The sequence below is a fragment of the Dama dama genome, chromosome 16 (assembly GCF_033118175.1).
Source record: "Dama dama isolate Ldn47 chromosome 16, ASM3311817v1, whole genome shotgun sequence".
NCBI lineage: Eukaryota > Metazoa > Chordata > Mammalia > Artiodactyla > Cervidae > Dama > Dama dama.
This window is the reverse complement of record NC_083696.1, coordinates 38,382,726-38,407,944: the sequence shown is the minus strand read 5'-3', so window position 1 is coordinate 38,407,944 and position 25,219 is coordinate 38,382,726. Positions and strand designations below refer to the sequence as shown.

At 42.2% G+C, this 25,219-nt stretch overlaps 1 protein-coding gene across 2 annotated transcripts in view; it reads left to right on the top strand.

Annotated features, from left to right (window-relative positions):
• DOCK5 (dedicator of cytokinesis 5) overlaps nucleotides 1–25,219 on the top strand; it is a 275,156-nt gene that overhangs the window by 88,671 nt on the left and 161,266 nt on the right. The window contains exons 3-5 of one of the 2 annotated variants that reach the window (XM_061163865.1): nucleotides 7,209–7,249; nucleotides 14,433–14,488; nucleotides 17,493–17,589. In XM_061163865.1, the coding sequence (XP_061019848.1) occupies nucleotides 7,209–7,249; nucleotides 14,433–14,488; nucleotides 17,493–17,589 (194 nt within the window). Of the gene's footprint in view, nucleotides 1–7,208; nucleotides 7,250–14,432; nucleotides 14,489–17,492; nucleotides 17,590–25,219 lie in introns of those variants that run through there. The other variant, XM_061163866.1, reaches the window with a different exon arrangement.

Genomic DNA, 25,219 nt, shown 5'->3' with positions numbered 1-25,219 from the left:
AAATAGTTAAAATGTTAAAATTCATGTTATGTATATTTTACTACAATAAAAATAATTTATTGATGGAGGGAGCAGAGAGGAAACAGATTTATTCTGGGACTGCAAAATGAGAGATTTTACAAAATGCTTCATGCTTCATGCCTTACACATATAAATGATGCTTTTATGGTTCAAAAAAAAATCTTCCAGTCAGTAACTGCCTTCATCATATTCATAACCCTGCCTCTGTGTGCCAAGTGTCTCCAAGCATTACCATTAAAGGACCTTTTGTATTTCATTATTTGTTTACAGTCTATTTCCTTCCTCCTTGAAGACAGTGTCTGGCATGCGAGGGTTGAATAAGTGTTTTTATGTATAATAAATGAATGACCACATTAGCAATGTGAATCCTCAGCAGAGAGAATTTTCTGTCCACGCATGCTGAAGTAACCCACCTCCACTTGTCACTTTTTTTTTGTTTAAATTGAAGTATAGTTGATTTACAGGGTTGTGTTAGCCTCAAGTATACAGCAGAGTGATTCAGTTAAAAAAAAATCCATGTATATTTACTGTTTTTCACATACTTTTCCATTTTTAGGTTATTGTAAAATATTGAATATAGCCCCCTGTTCTAGACAATAGGTCCTTGTTTGTTATCTATTTTATGTGTGGTGGTGGTGGTGGTTTAGTTGATTAGTCGTGTCCGACTCTTGCGATCCCATTAGCCCGCCAGGCTCCTCTGTCCATGGGATTCTCCAGGCAAGAATACTGGAGTGGGTTGCCATTTCCTTCTCCAGGGGATCTTCCCGACCCAGGAATCAAACCTGTGTCTCCTGCATTGCAGGCAGATGATTTACCAACTGAGCTATGAGGTGTAGTAGTGTGTAATGTTAATCCCTAACTCCTACTGATTTATCCCTCCTTCCTACCTTTCCCCTTTGGTAAACATAAATTTGTTTTCTAAATCTGTGAGTCTGTCCCTGTTTTTGTAAATAGGTTCATTTGCATCATTTTTTAGACTCCACATGTTTATTTGGGATTTCCTGGTGACTCAGACCATAAAGAATCTACCCACAGTGCAGGAGACCCAGGTTTGATCCCTGGGTCAGGAAGATCCCCTGGAGAAAGGAATGGCTACCCACTCCATCATTTTTGCCTGGAGAATCCCATGGGCAGAGGAAGCTGGCAGGCTACAGTCTATGGTGTTGCAAAGAGTCGGATACAGTTGATCAACTAATACCATTTATAAGTAATGTCATATATTTATCTTTCTCTGACTTCACTTAGTATGATCTCTGGGTCCACCCATGTTGCTACAAGTGGCTTTATTTCATTGTTATTATGGCTGAGTAGTATTCCACTGTCTATTATAAACCACATCATCTTTATCCATTCATTTGTTCACAGACACTTAGGTTGCTTCCATGTCTTGGCTGCTCTGAATAGTGTGGCAGTGAATGTTCGGGGACATTGTCGCTCTTTCTCTAATAACTTTTAGCCCTTTATGAAATGACTTTTTTCATATCCTTGTGTGTTCACATGTTTGTTTCTCTCTTCCCATTAAAAAATGAGACCAAGTAGGACAAAGATGTTATAGGTCTTGCTCTCCTAAGCATCTTTTTGTTGAAAGAGTAAATGAATCTCCAATCTGGATTGAATTTTTGGAAATAGCAGTACTCGTTCAGAATCAGTTTCAGAGCCCCAATCAAGGAAGATAAACAATGTCATTGGAGAGACATAATACAAAGTAAAAACAATGGAGAAATCGGAGTAAAAACTCTGATTTTTCACATGTGGCTGAAACTGGTTTCAAGGTACTTTCCAACAAAAATGTTCAGTGATACTTAAGCAATGCCTTTATTGTTGAATTCTGTGTCCCTTTGAGGTGGATACTTCTTAATGTTCCTTTGATCAGTTCAGTTCAGTTGCTCAGTCATGTCCGACTCTTTGCAACCCCATGGACTGCAGCATGCCAGGCTTCCCTGTCCATCACCAGCTCCTGGAGCTTGCTCAAACTCATGTCCATCGAGTTGGTGATGCCATCCAACCATCTCATCCTCTGTTGTCCCCTTCTCCTCCTGCCTTCAATCTTTCCCAGCATCAGAGTCTTTTCCAAGGAATCAGATCTTTGCATTAGGTGGCTAAAGTATTGGAGTTTCAGATTCAGCATCATTCCTTCCAGTGAATATTCAGCACTGATTTCCTTTAGGATTGACTGGTTGAATCTCCTTGCAGTCCAACGAACTCTCAAGAGTCTTCTCCAACACTACAGTTCAAAAGCATCAATTCTTCAGCTCTCAGCTTTCTTTATAGTCCAACTCTCACATCCATACACAACTACTGGAAAGCCATAGCTTTGACTAAATGGACCTATGTCAGCAAAGTAATGTCTCTGCTTTTTAATATGCTGTCTAGGTTGGCTATGGAGAAGGAAATGGCACCCCACTCCAGTACTCTTGCCTGGAAAATCCCATGGATGGAGGACCCTGGTGGGCTACAGTCCATGGGGTCTCAAAGAGTTGGACATGACTGAGCGACTTCACTTTCACACTCCCATAGGCTGACATCTCCTCTTTGGTTTCTGCATCTGCCTGGGTTTCTACTTTTTGTGAGAATATTCTGAAGGCAAGCTCATGGATTCCACATACCTAGGTTGGTCATAGCTTTTCTTCCAAGGAGCAAGCATCTTTTAATTTCATGGCTGCAGTCACCATCTGCAGTGATTTTGGAGCCCCCAAAAATAAAGTCTAACACTGTTTCCCCATCTGTTTGCCATGAAGTGACAGGACTGGATGCCATGATCTTAGTTTTCTGAATGTTGAATTTTAAGCCAACTTTTTCACTCCCCTCTTTTACTTTCTTCAAGAGTCTCTTTAGTTCTTCTTTGCTTTGTGCCAAAAGGGTGGTGTCATCTGCATATCTGAGGTTATTTATATTTCTCCTGGAAATGTTGATTCCAGCTTGTGCTTCATCCAAACCGGCATTTCGCACGCTGTACTCTGCATAGAAGTTAAATAAGCAGGGTGACAATATACAGCCTTGACATACTCCTTTCCCAATTTGGAACCAGTTCGTTGTTGCATGTCCGCTTCTAACTGTTGTTTCTTGACCTGCATACAGATTTCTCAGGAGGCAGGTAAGATGGTCTGGTATTCCCATCTCTTGAAGAATTTTCCAGAGTTTGTTGTGATCCACACAGTCAACTTAGGCTTAGTCAATAAAGCAGTAGTAGATGTTTTTCTGAAACTCTCTTCCTTTTTTGATGATTCAACAGATGTTGACAATTTGATCTCTGGTTCCTCTGCCTTTTCTAAATCCAGTTTGAACATCTGGAAGTTCACGGTTCACGTACTGTTGAAGCCTGGCTTGGAGAATTTTGAGCATTACTTAGTCTAGCATGTGAGATGAATGCAATTGTGCGGTAGTTTGGACATTCTTCGGCATTGTCATTCTTTGGGACTGAAATGAAATGACCTTTTCTGGTTCCGTGGCCACTGCTGAATTTTCCAGATTTGCTGACACATTCAGTGCAGCTCTTTAGAGCATCATCTTTTAGGATGTGAAATAGCTCAACTGGAATTCCATCACCTCCGCTAGCTTTGTTCGTAGCTTTTTGTTCCTTTGATAAGTTTACATTTTTTAATGTTTTTAGAAATTGCAGTGCACTGTATATACAGTGAAATATACTCACGTTAGGTACAATTCAAGTAATTTAGATAGATTGAGTGCACAACATGTGCCTAATGCTCCAGTCAAGATACAGAGCACTCCCCATGCTCCAGAAAGTTCCGTCACCTTCTTCTGTGCAATTCCCACCTTCAAAAACAAAAAACAACTGTTCTAATTTAGATCACCATGGATTAATTAGTTTGTCTGCCCTTCAGCTTTATGTAAATGGAATTATGCATGTCTGTTTAGTTTCTTTCATTCTGCATAATGTTTTTTAGGTTCACCCATGATGTTGTGTATAGCTGTAGTTCATTCCATTTTATCATGTCCCATGTTGCTAATTATTTTCTGCCATGTGCTCTCCTTGAGTGCTTTTAGCTAGCTCTGTCATCCTTTGAGATCATCATATATATCATATTTTATGTTAGAGCGTAATCTTTGTAATAACTCTTCTTCTCCACTCCACCATGGTATCTAAACTAGTGCTTAATAAATATTTATTGAATGATTGTATGTAGAGGGGGTGAAGAGCCGAGTAAGGGACCTGTCCTATGGGAGCCAGAAAGTGGGCAGTGGCCAGAGATGCATTTGGACAGGTGAGGCGAAATGGAGCAGGTGATGATGAAATCTTGGCTGATAGAGATTATCTGAGAAACCAGCTTAAGTAAGTGACTTTGACAATGGAATTAGGGACTCTCTGATATTTTTAAATTGGAGGGGGCAGTTTTATTATGGATTGGGTCAGCCCCGGGAAAATAGAAATGATTCTTTTCCCAAACCAATCAACCTTTCGCATAGAATCACTTTTTTTTTTTTTGCTGCACTGTGGCTTGTAGGATCTTAGCTCCCCAACCAGGGATTGAACCCAGGCCTTGTCAGTGAAACTGTGGAGTCCTAACCACTGTACTGCCAGGGAAGTCCCTGCAGAGAATTACTTTTGAAGTTCCCCATGGTTGCCAGAAGCTTGCTTTTTGAGATTGTCATTTCACCTAAAATAAAAGTGAGATTGTAATTTCACTTAAACCTCTGGACTTACCATCCCTCCACCATTCCCTTCATTTTTAAGACAGCAACTGAGATTCCAACCAGTTCACACGACTCATTGATTATGGCTGCTTGTTGATAATGCTTTCATCAGGCCAGTAGTGTACTGTTTTTAACTGTAATAATCTTGCTTTAGGTGTTGGCATTAATTGGAAATTCATGTTCTCGCTTGTATCACAACTCTGGTTTGTAATGTGGAAATGAGCAAGTATACTCTTGGACTATTACCATTTCCCTTGGATTTATTAGCAGCTGAATTTATAAAGTCTTCAGCATGTATGATGAATACTCCAGAAACAGTGTTCTGCCGGTACCCAATGCCATGGAATGTGAGTGTTCATTTTGTAGAATTGAGCATGGTGATCATGAGTCTTTAGAGGGAGTTGTACACAGACCACAGTTGTAGAGAAGACTTTGTTGTTGCTTAGTCACTAAGTCGTGTCCAACTCTTTGCGATCGCATGGACTGTGTAGCCTGCCAAGCTCCTCTGTCCATGGGATTTTTCAGCCAAGAGTGGGTTGCCATTTCCTAGAGAAGGCTTAGGAGGTTTAAAAAAAAAATTCTCTGATGGGTAGCTGTGCAAAAACACCATTTACAAAAGTATTGGTAAGTTCCCCTCTGAAAGTGAACCTAGTCTGTGGTACAATATCTTGGTTTTATGGGACATAAAGAGATGAAAACTGCTTGGAAGAGACTAAAGTCTTGTTTCCATGTCTTGGCTATTGTAAGTATAGTCAATATCCTATAATAAACTATAATGGAAAGGAGTATTAGAAAGAACATATACACACAGATACACATATATAAATGTATACATAACTACATCACTTTGTTGTACACCAGAAATTAACACATTGTAAACCAACTACACTTCAAAAAAAATTTTTTTTTTAATTTCATGCATCTGCTAATAGATCTCTTCTATAATTTGTTCTATATAAAATCATCCAACACTGGACACAAACTATTTTGGATATATTAGGGAGCTGAATTTACCTTCTTGAAGCATAGAGTTATTAATATTTTCACAAATTTTAAACTGTCAGCATTCAAAAGTGTTAAGGATTTTCCTATTTTTAACTGGTTAGAATGGGGTATTATGCTGTGGACTGGTTATAGATTTGCAGCAAAGCCCATGATTGACAAAAAAATATCTGAACAGGGAACACCACTCCTAATTAAAGATACCAGTCCACAGCATAATATCCTGTGTTATTTCTGACTTCACGTAGTTCGATAATCTCTAGGCCCATCCATTGCTGCTTTATGACTGGGCAGTATTCTGTTCTGTATATGAAGCGCATTTGCTTTATCCATTCATTTGTCGATGGATATTTAGGTTGCTTCCATGTCTTGGCTATTGTAAGCAGTGCTGCTGTGAACATTGGAATGCATGTGTGTGTTCCAATTATGATTTTGTCCAGAAACAGTATGCCTGAAGTTTCCATTATGGCTGGCCTGTACTCATTGTGTGTTTATGGCTGCTTTATACATCTGGACTGCTGACAAGGTTTACTTAGGCAGAATAACCACTCTAATGCCTCATGGTTATAGGGAATGAGCAAAATTATCAGTGAATTACCTGTATTAGGTATTCAATAAATATTCATTATCCACTATCTATTTATGGATAGATTAAATTATATATTCCCTTTATAAGATAGAGGGTGGGAAAACATCCATAGGAATATGTGTATCGATTGGAATTTTTAGAAGGAAGTTAAAAACTTTACTTAAAGCCTTGTTAAGCAAACACATAAAATCTTTTTATGTAGAGGAGTATTGCAGCATTGCCAAGAATTGTTTAAAATGTTGTTTTATTTGTTTCAGTTTGTTTTTAGGTGTAAATATACATAAGGTTTGATATATACATACATATATGTATATATATAAGGTGGGTGTATGTGTGTGTGTATATATATATATATATATATAAAAGGTTTGCTACTCTGATTTAAAATTGTTCCAGAATATTGGTTCTTATCCTGGGAGAGAGGGGCATGGGGGTGGGAGAGAAAACAAGAAGGAGAGAATATATATAAATTACTTAAAAATATCTATTTTAGTAGTATAAGGTAACTCACAGAATGTATATAAATGGATGAAAGTTCATGTTCATTCATGCAAAAGCATTTAATGAATGACTGGAAGGGATTAAGGTGTTAAGAGACTGAGCTGTCTTCCATCTTGTTATTTATTTATTTGGTCCTTTCTCCAAAGGAGAAGTAATGAGGCGTGATTCTAAGTGAATTTTAAATACTTTAGTTATCAAGACAGTGCAGCTCTGAAATAAATCTAGATTTTTACTGTATAATAAATGAAAATGTTCATGTTGTCTGCTAGAGGTCTCCTGGACTCCCATGTCCACACCCAAACCATGGGCTTCGCTGGTGGCTCAGATGGTAAAGAATCTGCCTGCAATGCAGGAGACCCGGGTTATGAGGATGTATGTTGCTAATGTCTGTGTATTGTCCCAGGTAACATACTCGATTCTGTCTTCTCTTCTTCCCTGACAGGTTGGTACAGAGGATACACTCTCCAGAATAAATCTAAAAAGGTATGGCTTATGGTTCAGTGTTCTACTTAGAAATCTACTGCTGCCAGTCTTGTGTTGTCTGATCTGACCCATTATCTGCTGTCTGTGGGCCCAGTTTGCTTTCTCTTTGACGGCTGTTCTGTGGATTCAAAAGCAAATTGTCTGACCTCACTGTTCAGGTGAAAGAGTCCAAGTCCCTTGGCTGTATTTCCTACCAGCCAACTCAAGGATAAAAGCTGGAGGTGAATTTGACACCCCGGGTAGGGCCTCTGCAGGCCTTCTGGTCTCTTGAGCTGAGCAATGTGGTCATCTAGGGATGTTGCTCTGTATCAGAGGATGGGGGGCTCCTCTGTTTACCCTTCAGTTCCCGTGTTGAAATCCCAGAACCACAGGGTCTCCCCATTTCCACCTGACTCTTTCCTTTTTTATAAAATGGAAAACCAGAGTAGTAGGTTTTTTATTGGCGGGAGCCACACCGTTGGCGTGTGGGATCTTAGTTCCCTGACGAGGGGTTGACTCTTCGCCCCCTGCATTGGGCAGTGCAGAGTCTTAACCACTGGACCACCAGGAAAGTCCTCAGAGTCCTAGTTTTCCAACTTGTGAAACTCACACGAAATTAACAGAGTGGGTTAGAACCAACATCTTTTTACAACTCAAACTGAGAAATAGAAAATGGAATGCCGTGGTAAGTCACGTTTCAGGAAACTTTTGTGTTAGGTGTAAAGTTTACAGTATTTTGTCTTATTTTTAATTATGTTTTATGACAGTCGTGCTGGGTTGCTGTCCCATCATGGGCAAAGAATTTGAAAAACACTGGCCCTCGTGGGCTCCTTTCCCCAGTGCCAAAGCTGCTAATAGTCAAGCTAAAGAAAACCTGTGAGTTAGGTTAATACCCTCTCGGTTTATTTCAGGTCAGGTCAGCACTTTTTCTGTGATACTGCGGACTGGCACTGCATGGCCTGTCAGCACTTTCTTTTGAAAAGAACAGTGTTGATGGGGCCATGCTATTTCACAATTAGTTCCCATCCAAAAGAGTGAATTAGGAAGGGTGAGAGGAACATTTCAGAATCGATCAAGAACTCAATAAAAGGAAAAAAACACAAACCCACAGGTTTTACTTTACAAATACAGCACCAGACAAGAGAGGTGCTCGCACACAAGTCTCAGAAAGGCTGTGGGCTGGGAGGTTGGGACTGACTTACATGCACTACTGTGTATAAAATAGGGGACTAGTGAGCACCGACTGTATACACAGGGAGCTACTCAGTGCTCCAGAGTGGTAAGGAAATCCATGAAAGAGGGGATGTGTGCAAACATATCACTGGTTCACTTTGTTATACATCAGAAACAACCCACCATTGTAAAGCAACAATGCTCCAATAAAAACTCATTTTAAAAAGGTGGGCCCAGAAAAACACCTTTCTAGAAGGTATAGGCCATTTAAAACCATGACTGCCCTAGTTAAGCTTTCTGTATTGTTGATGCTCAACCAGCAGTCAGTATTTGCACATGTGTATGTACACACACACAGTTTATTAACTCTGACAATTTAATAATCTACCAAAATAAAGGAGTGTTTGCTTTTAATGTGGTTATCCACTCCCACAGTTTTAGTCCTTTTATCCCTCCCTAAAATTCTGATGCTGAATTTTTATACCCACAGTTAGATGCTTGTGCCTCTGGGTCTTCATTTTCTACTTAAGTATAGTGAAAATAATGATAAATCATTTTATTAAAGGAGTAAACTCTTGCTGACTTTAGTTTCCCTGGGCCTTTATATAAGGACCCAAGACAGCAGATGTTCTGGTGTGAATGAGAGCATGTTAGGACCAGAGCAAAAGACTTTCTTCTAGTGCGCTTGTTAACAAGGGAACCTAGTTTACAGCTACTTCTGCTTCTTGATTTCGGTTGAACTCTATCAGTGTTTATTTTACTCACAATTATGGAAGTGGTAGCTATTTTTCAGGCTTCCCTGTGGCTCAGTGGTAAAGAATCCACCTGCCAATGCAGGAGCTGCATGAGGCTTGGGTTCAATCCCTGGGTCAGGAACATCCCCTGGAGGAGGACCTGGCAACCCACTCCAGTATTCTTGCCTGGAGAATCCCATGAACAGAGGAGCCTGGTAGATTACAGTCCACGGGGTCACAAAAAGTTGGACATGACTGAGCGTAAGCACAAGTTATTTTTCAAAGCAGGATTAGAGTGAATAATTTTGAAGTTCTAAATTTCAAGTTCAGCAATACTTAACGTCACTTAATCACCAATCCTCATAAAAAGCCACTTGGATGAGATCATACAAACTTTTAAGACCAAACAGAATTTTATATTTTTAACTGATGCAGGTGAATTCTGTTGAAACAAGGTCCCAGAGCACAGTTTTTCCTTTCAGTGTCTGCAGTCTGTAAGACTCTCTTTAGAGCATCTCTAAGGCATCTTATGTCCTAATACACCAGAATCCATCTGTTGTCTGCTTTGGGAAGTTGATGGGGTGCTTCACTAGGATCTAAATGACAAAGTCTCAATGTGTTTTTAAATTTTTTGTATTCATTTTCCTAAAACCCTGTCAAACTTCCAGTCTCACTCTTGAGAAGAATTATTTCAGTAAGAGCTTTTCTCAGTTCTTGATAATTAAACTTTGTAATTGAGTGAAATAACAAGACAAACAAAGGCCATGAATTTACTTGTTGACTTACAAGTTGAAATATCTTTCTGGTAGATCCAGGCAAAACAGAGAATTCAAAGTCAGCTGTCATGAATTCTGCTCAACTTTGCCACGCCTTCATTAAGCAGTCCAGCCTAGTTGGAATGCTGTCCTAATGCTGTCTCCTTGTTTGTCAGTCTTTAGGGGAAGAGCTATTTGAAAAGCCTATTGTTTTCAGTGGAAATTTCTGGTGTTATTTACAAGCAGACTTAATCGGTTAGAGTGGTGATAAAACAAGCTAGTGGTTTTGCAAATGGAAGAAGCCAAGAGATTTGCGGAAACTGGTTATTGATCCTGGCAGGATTGTGGAAGTAAGGATAAGGGTAATATCTAGTCATTAGTTCTTTTTTTTTTTTTTTTTTTTAAACGCAAGTGGATAGGTTGCCCTGAGAAAGCAAAAACAAAGTGGAGAGAGGCTGGAAATCAGAAATATATTACCTAGGTTTATTCTGGCTTTCTGTGTGTCAGAATGGCATCAGAAAATGCCTACAGGGACTTCCCTGGTGGTCGAGTGGGGACATAGGTTCCATCCCTGGTCAGGAAACTAAGGTCCCGCATGCCGTGGGGCTTCTAAGCCCCTGTGCTGCAACAAAAGATCCTGAGTGCTACAACCCAGACCCAGTGCAGCCAAAATAAATCACTAAACAAATATTAAAAAAAAAAAAAAAAAGAATAAGCCTATAGTCTCAGATTTACAAGAGCAATTAAATGGCTGCAAGTGGAAAAATGCTACCATGGAACGGTGATGCCTACAAGTAACAGTGGAAATGCAGCAAAATAGATAACTCTTAATGTGAAAATCATCATGTCTGCATACACAGTATAAATTATCTGCTATGATTGCTGCCTGTGTTAGTGTTAGTCGCTCAGTCATGTCCAACTCTTTGTGACCCCATGGACTGTAGCCCGCCAGGCTCCTCTGTCCATGGGATTCTCCAGGCAAGAGTACTGGAGTGGGGTGCCATTCCTTTCCCCAGGGATCTTCCCGACCCAGGGATCCAACCCAGGGCTCCATTACAAAATAAGCCACTTAGGTTACGAATGTTTCTATTTTGGATTTCTCCCTGTTATTTGGAGCATAGTCATCAAGTTTTAGGTGTATGAAACAGTTAATCAATCCTTTATCTTCTTGATTTGAAAAATCTTCTGGAAGGATATTCCTTGGGACCAACAGTTTCACATCTCATTTTAACCTGAAAATATGGCTTCTGATTAACTGCTACTTTGAGTGGTTCATTGTTATTAAATGCACCACCTTTTTATGAGTTCTGGACAGTTTTATTTTGTTGTTGTACAGTATACTTGACAGAAAATTAGTATTTTAATTCTTCTATTTTACTGTGGACCATTTTTAAAGTCTTTATTGAATTTATTACAATATTGCTTCTGTTTTATGTTTTAATTTTTTGGCCACAAGGCATGTGGGATCTTAGCTCCCCCACCAGGGATTGAACCCACATCCCCTGCCTTGAAAAGTGAAGTCTTAACATCTGGACCTCCAGGGAAGTCCCTTAACTCTTTTAAAATGTACAGTTGATGGAGAGGGAGGTGGGAGCGGGGTTCAGGATGGGGAACACATGTAAATCCATGGCTGATTCATGTCAATGTATGGCAAAAACCACTACAATATTGTAAAGTAATTAGCCTCCAACTAATAAAAATAAATGAAAAAATAATTAAAAAGTACATTTGAGGTGTACTAAGTATAGTTAAATTGTTATGAAACCATTACCACCATCTCTAGAACTTTTTCATTATCCCAAACTGAAACTCTATAAGCATTTAACATAAGCTTCCCCTTCCTCCCTCTTCCCAGTCCTTGTAACCCCAGTTCTCTTCTGTCTCTATGAATCTGACTACTCTAGGACCTTCATACAAGTGAGGTCAGACAGCATGTGTCCTTTTGTGTCTGGCTAATTTCACTCAGCATCCTGTCCCCAAGGTGAGCACTGGGCAGGCAAGTCTGGTTCTCCACAAAGATAGGGATCAACAAAACATTTACATCCATCTAGTAGAAGGAATGGAGAAGGCAGTGGCACCCCACTCCAGTCCTCTTGCCTGAAAAATCCCATGGACAGAGGAGCCTGGTGGGCTGCAGTCCATGGGGTCACTCAGAGTCGGACACGACTGAGCAACTTCGCTTTCACGTTTCACTTTCCTGCATTGGAGAAAGAAATGGCAACCCACTCCAGTGTTCTTGCCTGGAGAATCCCAGGGACGGGGGAGCCTGGTGGGCTGCCGTCTATGGGGTCACACAGAGTCGGACATGACTGAAGCGACTTAGCAGCAGCAGCAGCAAAAGGAAGACGCACCCAAGGTTCCTTTGGCATCCTAAAGACTGACCTGGAGCTTCAGAAACCCATTAATCAGACCCCAAAGAAATTACACACACTTTGAATTTTTGTTAGTGTTTAACTCTGTGATTGGTTTTCAAAAATCACTGAATCCTGTCCTTGTCATGAAAGAGGTTGATGTTACCTTGTCTCTGTGTGTGTTCTGGGTCTTTATCAGTAACAAGATTGGGATTATGCTTTCTCACTCATGTACCCTATGCCTGCCCCTTTCTCAAAGTGAGGAGCGGCAGGTATCTTTATATGTTTTTTTGGTTCTTCCTGCCTGGAGGGAAAGGAAGGCCATTCTGCTTCTGACTCAGGCAGTGGCAGGATCTACCTTGTCATCACCATTGCCGGGAGCAGCACAGTCTCAAATTTTCTTGCTGTTTTCCTGTTTTATTGGCAGAGGATTAAAAGTGAGAAAGGAGAGAATTGCTCAGATAAACGTAATACACAAAACTAGATGCACAACCAATGCTGGTTGAAATACACTCGTTTTTCTGGCTCTGAACGAATAAGGATCACTCAGTACACAGGCATCTCTGACCTGGGTCCCCAGGGTGTGACCTGTTCCTCTCCCACCTTTGAGGTCAGCTACCCCCGACGTGGCATGTCCACGGGGCCGCAGTTTTAACAGGCTCAGGGCTACAAGCAAGTTGAGCTAATGGTGCTTGTTAAACAGCTTCTTCTGTTAGGTTGGCCCAAAAGTTCATTTAGGTTTTTCCATAAGATGGCATAAAAACCCAAATGAACTTTCCGGTGAGTCCGGTACCTCTGCTTGTCTGGCCTGAAAAGTACCGTAAAATAGGGACCAGTGGTGCCTTTCTGAATGGCAGTGTTTCTGCTTATTGATGAGCACACCATGCAGTTGAACAGCAGAAGCTTTTGGTTTTAAGAAAACTCACATCCATGGCTTGCTTCCTGTGGGTGAGGTTCAGTCTGCGGTTTTGCAGATTGCTCCTGACCAGTTTCCAGGGTTTCTTTTAGGTCTTTCTAGGCATAGTTTTCCCACAGGCAGTGTCTTAATACCGACATCAAATTGCCTCTTAGGGATTTAGAATGGAGAGCAGTTTGAGACTGGAAAAGGCTAAAAATAACCAGGCCTAATTGATTCCATGCATTTTGTTTAAGTGAAAGTGCTGAGAGGAATGAGTCTAGAAAATGACCATAATTTTATGGACCACTAAGTACATAGCCCTCCATCTACTAATTACCCGAAACCCTTTAAGAGAAGCACCTCATGCTGTGTAGAATCTGGAGGCATTTTAGGATCTATTAACTGCTCTGAGCTGACCCTGGGCATGTTTGCCTGTTCATTTACGAAGTGTTCATCTTGAGGTCTCTGAACCCCAGGATTCAGTTACACGTTTTCAGTGTTTAGGTAGCCAGCCTATGTAACTGACGCCCTGCAGCCGTGACTGCAGACTGTAGGTGTGCCCTGGTGTCCCTGCCCCCCCCCCCCCCAGCCCCTTGACTTGCTGCTGTTTGTGCTCTTATAGTGATCTGAGGGACTTTTGATATTTTTCTTAATTGGAGGATAATTGTTTTACGTCACTGTATTATTTTCTGCTGTGTAACAGGATGAGTCAGCTGTATGTGTGTGCATCCCCTCCCTCTTGAACTTCCCTCCCGCCCTCCTCCCCATCCTGCCCGTCTAGGTCCTCGCAGAGAACCAGGCTGAGTTCCCATGCCATCCTGTAGCCCCCACTAGCTATCTGTTTGACGCATGAGAGTGTGTCTGTGTCAATGCTGCTCTGCCAGTCCACCCCCCACCACGTTGCTCCATCTGTGTGTCCATTCCTGCCTCGCAAATAGGTTCATCTGTACCGTTTTTCTAGATTCCACGTATATGCATTAATATGTGTTATTTGTTTTTCTGACTGACTTCACTCTGTATGACAGACACTGACTGCACCCACATCACTGCAAATGACCCAAATTTGTTCCTTTTTATGGCTGAGTAATATTTCATTGTACATAGTGTATGTACCACATCTTCTTTATCCATTCATCTGTCGATGGACATCTAGGTTGCTTCTGTGTCCTGGCTATATTGTAAATAGTGCTTCTGTGAACACTGGAGAATACGTGTCTCTTTGAATTACATTTTCCTCAGAGTATGTTGGACGGGGACTTTTATGGCATATAACCCAAGTTCTTTTGTCCGCAGGGTATTTTCCCTGAAACGTACATCCATTTGAAAGAGGCCACTGTGGAAGACCGCGGGTAAGTTCTAATGTAGGAAAATGCCTAACAGGTGAGGTAAAGGTACAGTATCATTACAGGTTTTATGAAATCATAAGGTATCATTTTGTGCATTATTTGTCTCAGGGCCTCAACTCCACTTGTTGGATGAAAGGGAAATAAAATTTTTTTCCTGACATCATTCCTTCTGCCTTCTCTTTTGATATTTTTCCTCCCTTGCATCCTTCCTTGGGACAGTGGAGGCAGATAATGAGTGAACATAGAGGGCCTGCATCTTCCTCTTGCACCAGCTGTTCACTAATGCATGCTTCTCTGTGTGTGTGTGTGTGTGTGTGTGTGCGTGCGTGCGTGCATGCACACACACATGAACATTTGGTGCTCTTTAGCCATTAAGACTTGAAAACCTTCTCTTTCGGAACCTTGGGGGATGACAGGTGACCAAGCTACAACCTGTGCTATTTATCTCTGAACCTTGGACAAGTCAGTGTGCCTGGGGCTTTCCCCCTGCAAATCAGAGAAAACAAATCTGGCCCCACATTAGCCCTGAACTTTTTTTATTTTTTCCTTTCTTGGCTGTACTGCATGGCGTGTGAAGTGGGATCTCCGTTCTCCAAACAGGGATCAAACCAGCACCCCTTGGAGTGGAAGCCCAGAGTCTTAACCACTGGACCACCAGGGAAGTCCCTGGTTGTGAACTTGATGTAAAATTGTATGAACTAACTAATATGTGTGATTGTGCTCTGCAGAGAAAATTCACTTTCTTGATGGTGAGTCAGTGGGCAGGAGCATCAAGGAGAGAATAAAGAAAGCCTGGAGCAGGAATTCTAGGGCTGTTAGAAAGGAGTGGGTCACAGAGGCATACTGGCTCACAGCCACAGAGAACATTCTTAGCCCTGAATTCCGCACCATCATTTTACAGATGATAGATGGAGATGTGCCCAAATTCACACATAATCAGGACTCAAAACCATGTGTCCTGCCCCTACTGGAGAACCTTCCCCCCCCCACCTTTTTTTTTAATTAAAAAAAAAAAAGCAGAAGCAAGTTTTATTTATTTATTTTAATTTTTGGTTACACTCTGGGACATGTAGAATCTTAGTTCCCTGACCAGGGATCGAACCCACACTCCTTACTTAAATGACAGATTCTTAACCGCTGGACCGCAAGGAAGTCTTTGGAGAATCTTCTTTCTGATGGACTGTTCCTGGGCAGCCTCCAGGATCACTAGCCTCGGCCACATTGGAGGAAAGCCAGAGTTTGGGGCATGTTCCCAATAACTAGGGTTGCCAGGTAAAATGCAGAATGTCAAGTTAAATTTGAAACTCAGGTAAAAAGTAATTTTTATTTACATTCATGTCCCATGTATTTCCTGAGACATACTTACAGTTAAAAATCTATCTGAAATCCAAACCTAATTGGGCATCTTGTATTCTTATTGATGTCTGGAAATTCCACCAGTAATCCCCATTCATTAGATTGCTTTCACTCTCTCCTTTTGCTAATCATAAAAATACCAGACAGGATTTATGTGCATGAATGTCACGTCTGCCTTGTATTGAACGTGCACTGTGAGTAAGTGAGGGTTTGGTATATGTATGTTTTCTGTGCAGGTAGCCAGCAATGAGAAGCAAACCAAGCTCTGCTGCAAAAGAGGGCCCCACTTCATCCCCCAGCAGGTCTCGTGTGAGGTTCCAAGCCCCAGGACCTTCTGCCATGAACACCCCTCCACTTGCCCACCCTAACTTATAAAATGGCAACTTGGCAGAACCAGTGAAAGGACTCAGTTTGGGCTTCCATCCCTGGGAATTGCTGAAGCCAGCCTAGCTTGGTATAGTAAGTCCCCTACATATGAACAAGTTGCATTCCAGGGAGTGTGTTCTTAAGTCCAACAGAGTTAGCCTAGGTACCCAGCTAACACCATCGGCTGTATAGTACTGGACTGTCATAGTTTATAGTACTTTTCACACAAATGATGCATAAGAAGCAAACAAGAAGCGTTTTTACTCTTACAGCCCCTTGAAAAGTACAGTAGTCAGTACATCAGCTGGCATACAGCCACTGCCATTGAGTCAACAGGTAAGAAGAGTTACTGACTGGAGGAGTGGGAGATGATGGAGATAGAAGATCATCAGCAATAGGAGACAGAGGGCAAACTGATGTCAGTCACACCTGATGTTGACGGCACAGGTTCTGGTTCCTTTCTGGAACCAGATGCATATTAGCATCTTGGAAAGTTCGCAACATGAAGGTTTGTATGTAGGGGGCTTACTGTACTCAAGGTTCCTGGAAGGATCCAAAATGGGGAAATAGAGGGATTTCCCTGGCAGCCTAGTGAATATTCATCAGACGGATTGAGGCTGACGCTCCAATACTTTGGCCACCTGATGCAAAGAGTCAGCTTATTGGAAAAGACCTTGATGCTGGGAAAGATCGAGGGCAGGAGAAGGGGACAACAGAGGATGAGATGGTTGGATGGTGTCATTGACTCAACGGACATGAGTTTGAGCAAACTCTGAGAGATAGTGAAGCACAGGGAAGCCTGGAGTGCTGCAGTCCATGGGATTGCAAGAGTCAGACATGAATTAGTGACGAAACAGCAACAACCAATGGTTAGGATTCGTCACTTTCACTGCCAGGGCCCAGGTTCAGTCCTTGGTCCAGGAGCTAAGATCCCCCAAGCTATGGGGCGTAGCCAAAAAAAAAAAAAAAAAAAAGAATAACAAAAAATACCAGAAAACAAAGCAAAACAAACAAAAAAAGAGAAAGTAGAGGCTGGACTCCATATCCATTCCACTGTAGAGACAATTCATTTTGAGAATCGTGGTGTGTTAAGCTTGTTCTCTCTTCTCGGATGCTAGATGTGATAAAACTTGCCAGAGCTCCCCTAAATGGACAAGTTTTGCTTGGTTTCACGACCAATCAGCCCCATCCCCATCCCCATCTTTGAGTTCTGAGGATCATGATGTCATCAGGAAAATCACAGACGATCCCCCCGGAGTGAAGGGAGCCTGTCTGTTCTCTTTAGGCAGAACGAGACCGTGATTCCTGGGGAGCTGCCCCTCGTGCAAGAGCTTACCTCCACACTGCGGGAATGGGCTGTCATCTGGCGCAAGCTCTACGTGGTGAGTTATCCCCAGGCTTGGAGCTGATGGCACTGTTCTTGGGCCCTCAACCCATGTGTTCTGCTACAAGACGTCGGCCAGTCCTTAGCTCTGTATGTGGAGTGGGCGCATCTTACTTGGACAGTACAATGGCTGATAACCTGCAGACTCCCATCTTCCTGGAGGAGGGCGGCTGATGATACAGGTGGTGGAGGAAGTGCCCATAAGACATTAGGTTAGTATTTTTCCCATTGACATGCTGATTGTAAGGTTATGAGGATGACAACTGCAAATCCGTCATCCTTTCTAAGTGCTTTGAACTGTTGATCGTCACAGCAGTCCTAGTCCTGTAAAGCAGATGTAATTATCGCCAGTTTTTCATTAGAGGGCTTTCCTGGTGGCTCAGACAGTAAAGAATCTGCCCACAGTGCAGGAGGCCTGGGTTCAGTCCCTGGGTCAGGAAGATCCCCTGGAGATGTGAATGTCAACCCACTCCAGTATTCTTGCCTGGAGAATTCCACGGACAGAGGAGCCTGGTGGGCTACCGTCCATGCGGTCCCCTGAGTCGGACATGAGTGAGCAACTAAAAATATCAGTGGGGAGATTGGAGGACATGCTCTTAGCCTGTCCATCTAACCCAGGGAACAGGCCTTTGGCTCTTGTCGGTGCTCCGTTGTGTTGAGGGCTCCCGTGAGGGCGGCTTTCCTGACTGTGCCCATTGCAGCTTAGCGGTGCCTAAATGTGGGCCATGTTTACACCATGCTCTAGAGAGTCTTCTTGTTGAGGCCAGCTCGTAGCACTGTTTCTCACAGCAGTGGCTTGATGTCAGGATGCTAACAGGCCAGGTCAGTGGGAAATGACGCACAAACCAGCACATTCACTCGCTCATAAACCATCCTCCCAAGTTGGGCGTGTGGGTTTGTAATCAAGACCAGGTAAATCTACATATCCAGTGCTCCCATTTCATTTAGTTTATGTTTTCCAATTTCTCCATCATTTTTTTTGTTGTTGTTGTAGTTGTTCTTTCTCAAGCCTTTATCAAGCATAGTAGAAAAACTTTTGCATACATACATAGTATGGATAGTGTATATATATATATATATATATATATTTTAGAAAATTATGAATTTTTGCCTAGCTAAAAAATTTTGACATTGTTGCTGTTTTTAAAGACAAGTAAATTTAGCACTTAATATTTATCAGGCTGGGGACATCCCTGGGGGTCCAATGGCTAAGATTTCACACACTCAATGCAGGGGGCCTGGGTTCAATATCTGTTCAGGCAATTAGGTCCCACAAGCTGCAACTAACAGTTTGAATGCCATAACTAAAGATTCCACGTGCAAGTCAATGTATTAAAAAAATATTTATCAGGCTGAGAGCACCTGGGGCAGCCCTCTTGCAGGAGACCAAGAACTCTGAGTCTCGTGGCAGCAAGGGTACACCGGTGTCCACTTGAGGATGCTCTTTTCTCAACACTGAAATGTGCAGACACTGTTTCCTAAAGTTTCCTCTCTCCTGTAGGCTTCATGGGTAAGCGTCACAAAATTTTGCCTTCTGTAGGCATCTTCCAGACTTCCATGGCTAAGAATTCCCAGCAGTGTATATTCCCTTATATGTGAAAGTCATCAGCGAGGTAATGGACTCAGCTCAGTGCCTGGGAGGCAGTCTCTCTCTCTTTTTCTTTATGTGGCTATGCTCATCTTGGTTTTTGTTCAGTCATATGTGGATTCTACATTTTAACTCTCAAAAGCCAGTCTTACTAAGTTATTGAGAGCACCTCATTCTAGACCCTCATTACTAAAAGCAGGAATCAAACTCATCCTAGCCTAACTTCTAAGAGTTAGTGTGAGATATTTCATCTCCCCAGGCTGTGGTTGTATAGGATGGACATGCAATAGAAATCACCAGCCCCTTCTGTGGAAAAGCATGTGATTTTTGTCTGCCAGCACATCCTTCAAGGCCCCATTTAAGTCATTTTTTCTTCATAATGTGTCTTCTAAACCCATCAATCCATAATGTTTCCTTCTGGGCTCTGGGAGCACTTACTGACAAGTTGCTCTGGCCCCCGGGGCACGCTACCTTGTAATGCAAGTGGTCTTTTGATCTCTTTATGTTTCACCCAGGAGAGAGCTGACCTATAAGTCCTTAAATCACAAGCTCAGAGAGGAGAGAGATGCTGTTTTAAGCCCTTTGATCCCCATCAGTCATCTTGTTTTTCTATTGAAAACACTGTCTGGTTCCAGTTAATTGATTGGTTAGTGGAGGATGTAACGAGGTTGGTGGATGGGTTAGTTCTTTAACAGATTCTTTCTGGAAATTGGTGAGTGGTGATACAGGTTAGCTAGTAAGTACTGGGAAATGAGATTTTTATAGCTGTAATATAACAAGCATGGGATGAACTAGACATTTCTGCTTGCTGAAAGACAACTCTCAAGCTTTAATTCATTGTCTGTGTCTAGTCCATGACCACAGGTAATTGTGCTGAGTCTGCTGTTGACCAGAAATGAGAAGTAAGTGAGGCAGAGAGGAAGATACGTCGTTCATGTGTTTGGGCTTCCAGATCTTTTGAGCGCTGATTGAGGAACTTCCTGTGTGGAAGTTCCACTATTTAATAGCAGAATTGAGGTTCTAAGTTAAAAGAAATCCACCCCCCTCTTGGAGACCAGCACATTTCCCATCTTAATTTTGACTCTCATAAGATAGTTATTTTGTTATTTGTGAATATTTTTTGATGACTTATAGCTGCAGTTGCTTGACTAAAAGGCATTCAGTTTGGGAATCTTCATCAGTTGATAAGGCTGAGAATTTGTTCCTGCTTTTGGTAACAAGGCTCACCCATTCAGAGATGATCCATTTCATATGGAAATCTTGGCTTTCTCCATTTTTTTCCCCGTCCCTTCCTAAAGCATTGACAGTTCACTTTAGGCAGAATTTCTGAAATACTTTCTCAAAAATTTGGGAGTTTGGGATGGACATGTACACATTGCTCTTTTAAAAATGGATAACCAACACCTACTGTCTAGCACAGGGAACTCTGCTCCATGTTAACGTGGCAGCCTGGATGGGAGGGGAGTTAGGAGGAGAATGGATACGTGTATATGTGTGGCTGAGTCCGTTTACTGTCCCTCTGAAACTATTACAACATTGTTAAGTGTCTATATCCCAATATAAAATAAAAATTAATAAGAAATCTTTTATGTCAAAGTAGCAAGCCTCAAATAGCAAGCCTTCACTGGGAAAAAAGGAAAAGGAACCCAAATTGATAGCTTTCAGTCCTCTTCCCCCACACACTCTGAGACATGCAAGTGTGCTCACATCCACGTGTGCATGTGCACACTCACATACACACCCCTACATTTTGATCGGTGTGTCTTTTCTGAGTCTATGTCAGTTCCTTCAGTCTGTGTAAAGATAAATACAGATTTTACTAAAACACATCAGTACTTCTGTCTCTCATGCATTTTCTGCCACTGATTTTGAAACTAGGCATTCTCTCTGGTGTCTTTAAGAACATTTTAAAACCTCTGCATTTCTCTGTAACACGTGTCTTTTCTTTTCAGCCTCAGTTCATGAGAAAATTAGGAGGTAGATATAGTGTCTTAAGTGAGAGGAAAATGTAATCTATTAACCAGATAAAGGCCAGCCATGTAATTATTCTGGAAAGGAAAGATGTTTGTATAATTCTGGTTTCTTCTTAGCATTCAGACTGTAAGCTTGTGAAATTACCATAAATATGTTTTAAAGTGTGAAGGGGAGGCTGTGCTAGGGAACAGGGAACCCATTCATCCAGACTAGAAAAAAGTGGTAATTCCCACTCTTTCGCTCTTTTCTCTTTGTTGTATTAATATTATTTATTGATTTTTCTTTTAATTATCTTCCTTGTATGCTTCAGTGAAGAAGCAAGCTGTAGGGGACAGATGGGGATTAGAAATTAGGAGGCCTGCTTTCTCATCCCGGCTCTGCTGTAACTGACCCTGGTTTTAGAGCCTGAAGTCTCCATGTATCTGCTGAATTTGGATCCCTCTGTAAAAATGATATAAAATGTGCCTTGCTGATGCCATAGAGTCATGAGGGTATAAAAAGATGGTGGCTGTGAAAGATTGTGCAGACAAACCACCAAGGACTCTGCAAACGTGAGCATGACCATTTTTATTGTTTTTTTTTTTTTCACTGTGGACCATCTTTAAAGCTTTTATTGAATTTGTCACAATATTGTTTCTGTGTTTTATGTTTTGATTTTTTGGCTGCCAGTCACGTGGGATTCTAGCTCCTCGACCAGGGATCGAGCCCACACCCCCTGCATTGGAAGGCCAAAAGTTAACCTCTGGACCACTAGGGAAGTTCCAAGCATGAGCTTATTGATGTTTTAGCTGGAAGTAGTTGCCCTCCTGGGTGTCCTCCCGCGGGACAGCCTGGCTTGGCATTCCTTTGACCCGACTTGGAGACCCTGAAGCTCCCTTCTGCACCCCATCTCCCCGCCCAAACGAAGGCCACTTCCTTTGGCTTGTGTTGTCCTCTGAGGTGGTGTGGCCTTGAGCTCTCAGTAACCAGGCTACGTGTCTCTCCCCATAGAATTGTGAGCCTCCGTCGCTTAGGTTCCAGTCCCAGAGGCAGAGATCTTTCCAGAAAGGAAAGGGGGAGCATGCTAGTGCGTCATGCAGATTTACCACAGTTTCTGATGAGCTTTGCCTGTGATGCCGATCCTGAGTTGGAGCGCGTGTACTGGGTGTGTTTTCACTGCTTGAACAGGAAAGGAGGGAACATGGTGGAGGAGGAAGTGGTTGCCTGGTGACACGGCAACACTGGGGACACTGGGGCAGACAGAGAGCCGGTTCTGAAATTCTGACTTGCTGGGAATTCCCTGGTGGTCCAGTGGGTAGAACTCCACACTGTCACTGTTGCAGGCCTGGGTTCAGTCCCTGGTCAGAGAACTATGATCCCATGAGCTGCATGACGTGGCCAGAAAAAAAAAAGTTCTGACTTGCTCCCTTTGTTGTTTGGTTGCTAAGTCATGTCTGACTCTTACGCAGCTTCATGGACCGTAGCCCACCAGACTCTTGTGTCCATGGGATTTCCCAGCAAGAATACTGGAGTGGGTTGCCATTTCCTGCTCCCTTACTTGGTATATATGCTTTCATTATATTCAGAAAAAATAACAAACCTGATAATACAAACAAATGCAAACATAAAGAACAGATTCTGAGAGCAGAGATTTTGAATCATGGTGTTCCATTGGTGGATTTTACAAATGAGGGCAAGTCCTTTGACCTCCTGAATTTTCTTTTCTTCTGCCTCAGTGGTAATTATATATTATACCTGCATTGCAGATTGGCTGTAGAATTCAATAGGATAATCTGTGTCGAACTCCTGGGACAGTGCCTGCATCTTGTGGGCAAGATGTCACAGCCCCTGACCGACTCTCCCTTTAAAACACTGCTTCATGAAAGAGCTGATTTGTGATGAAAGGATCCATGTGGAATTTTGCCTTGAAGTTGTTCCAAAATCACTGCAGATGGTGATTGCAGCCATGAAATTAAAAGATGCTTACTCCTTGGAAGGAAAGTTATGACCAACCTAGATAGCATATTAAAAAGCAGAGACATTACTTTGCCAACAAAGGTCCATCTAGTCAAGGCTGTGGTTTTTCCAGTAGTCATGTATGGATGTGAGAGTTGGACTATAAAGAAAGCTGAGTGCCGAAGAATTGATGCTTTTGAACTGTGGTGTTGGAGAAGACTCTTGAGAGTCCCTTGGACTGCAAAGAGATCCAACCAGTCCATCCTAAAGGAGATCAGTCCTGGGTGTTCATTGGAAGGACTGATGCTGAAGCTGAGACTCCAATACTTTGGCCACCTGATGCGAAGAGTTGACTTATTTGAAAAGACCCTGATGCTGGGAGGGATTGAGGGCAGGAGGAGAAGGGGATGACAGAGGATGAGATGGTTGGATGACATCACTGACTCGATGGACATGGGTTTGTGTAAACTCCAGGAGTTGGTGATGGACAGGGAGGCCTGGCATGCTGCAGTTCATGGGGTTGCAAAGAGTCGGACACGACTGAGCGACTGAACTGAACTGTCTAAGGGTGTATCTGCCACCTACCCCATGGATTCCCTTCCAGCCACAGGGTTACTCAGCTACATTAGGTGAATAGTATTTCATCTTTTATTTTCTGTGGCCTCTCAGGATCTTTCAGGTTTTCTCTAGCCGAGGAAAGTAGATCCAGTGAGCTGAACTTTGATTTCTTTTCCTTCCTCCCTGCTGCATGTGAGTTCACCCAGAGAGAAGGGCGGACTCCTATGCGTTGAAAAACTTTTATGTGACAGATGGATGTAATATCTTAAGTTTACTTTTCTAGCGACAACCCAGTTATACTTTCTGAATATGCACAAATCTCTATCCCACCTTCCAAATGTCCTGTTTTCTCAATTTAAAATCAGGTCTTGAAAAGTGGCAAGTTAAATTGTATTTTTTAATGAGTTTTATTTATTTATTTAATTTTTGGCCACACTCTGCAGCATGTGGGATCCTAGTACCCAGATTAGGGATCAAACCAGAGCCCCCCACTCCCCCTGCGTTAGAACACAGAGTCCCAACCACTAGATGGCCAAGGAATTCCCTAGAGTATATTTGTGTGGGTGTCGGGGTCAAACTTTTTGTGAGATGGACTGTCCCAGGAATTGTGAGATGTTTGGTTGTCATAAACACATTCTCTCTCACCTCACCCTGAGAGTAAGTGCTGTTTCCCACTTTCCAACTGGAGAAGTGGTTTGGTGAGGTTCGGTCAGCCAGATTGTTCGGTTCATACAAGTTGAGACTGAACCTAATCCGATTCTCTTATGGGAAAGAGATCACAAAAGAGCCTGGAGGTAGAAAGTGGTTAATACATCATCTTATTGAATCAAGTGAACTTAATTGCTATAATGTACTCTGTTGATAAGGGCTTTTCTGATGGCTTAGTGGTAAAGAATCTGCCTGCCAGTGCAAGAGACATGGGTGTGATCTCTGGTCCAGGAAGATTCCCAGGAGATGGAAATGACAACCCACTCCAGTATTCTTGCTTAGGAAATCCCATGAGCAGAGGAGCCTGGCAGGCTACAGTCCGTGGGGCCACAAAGAGTCGGACACAACTTAGCAACTAAAGAACAGCTTCATTGATGAGACTTCTCTGGTCTAGTGGTTAAGGATCTGAACTTCCACTGCTGGGAACAGGGGTTCATCCCTGGTCAGGGAATTAAGATCCTGCATGTCATGTGGCACAGCCAGTAAATATATAAAAATAAAAAATTAATAAAATGTTCTTTGTTTGAAAGTATCGGTCTCCTCTCATTGAAAATTTGCCAGCCAAATAGAACCTAGGGCCAGCATCCATGGATCATCGAAAAAGCAAGAGAGTTCCAGAAAAACATCTGCTTTTCCTTTATTGACTATGCCAAAGCCTTTGACTGTGTGGATCACAACAAACTGGAACAATTCTGAAAGAGATGGTAATACCAGACCACCTGGTATTCCTGAGAAATGTGTATGCAGGTCAAGAAGCAACAGTTAGAACTGGACATGGAAAAAACAGACTGGTTCTAAATCGGGAAGGGAGTACATCAAGGCTGTATATTGTCACCCTGCTTACGCTTATTTAACTTATATGCAG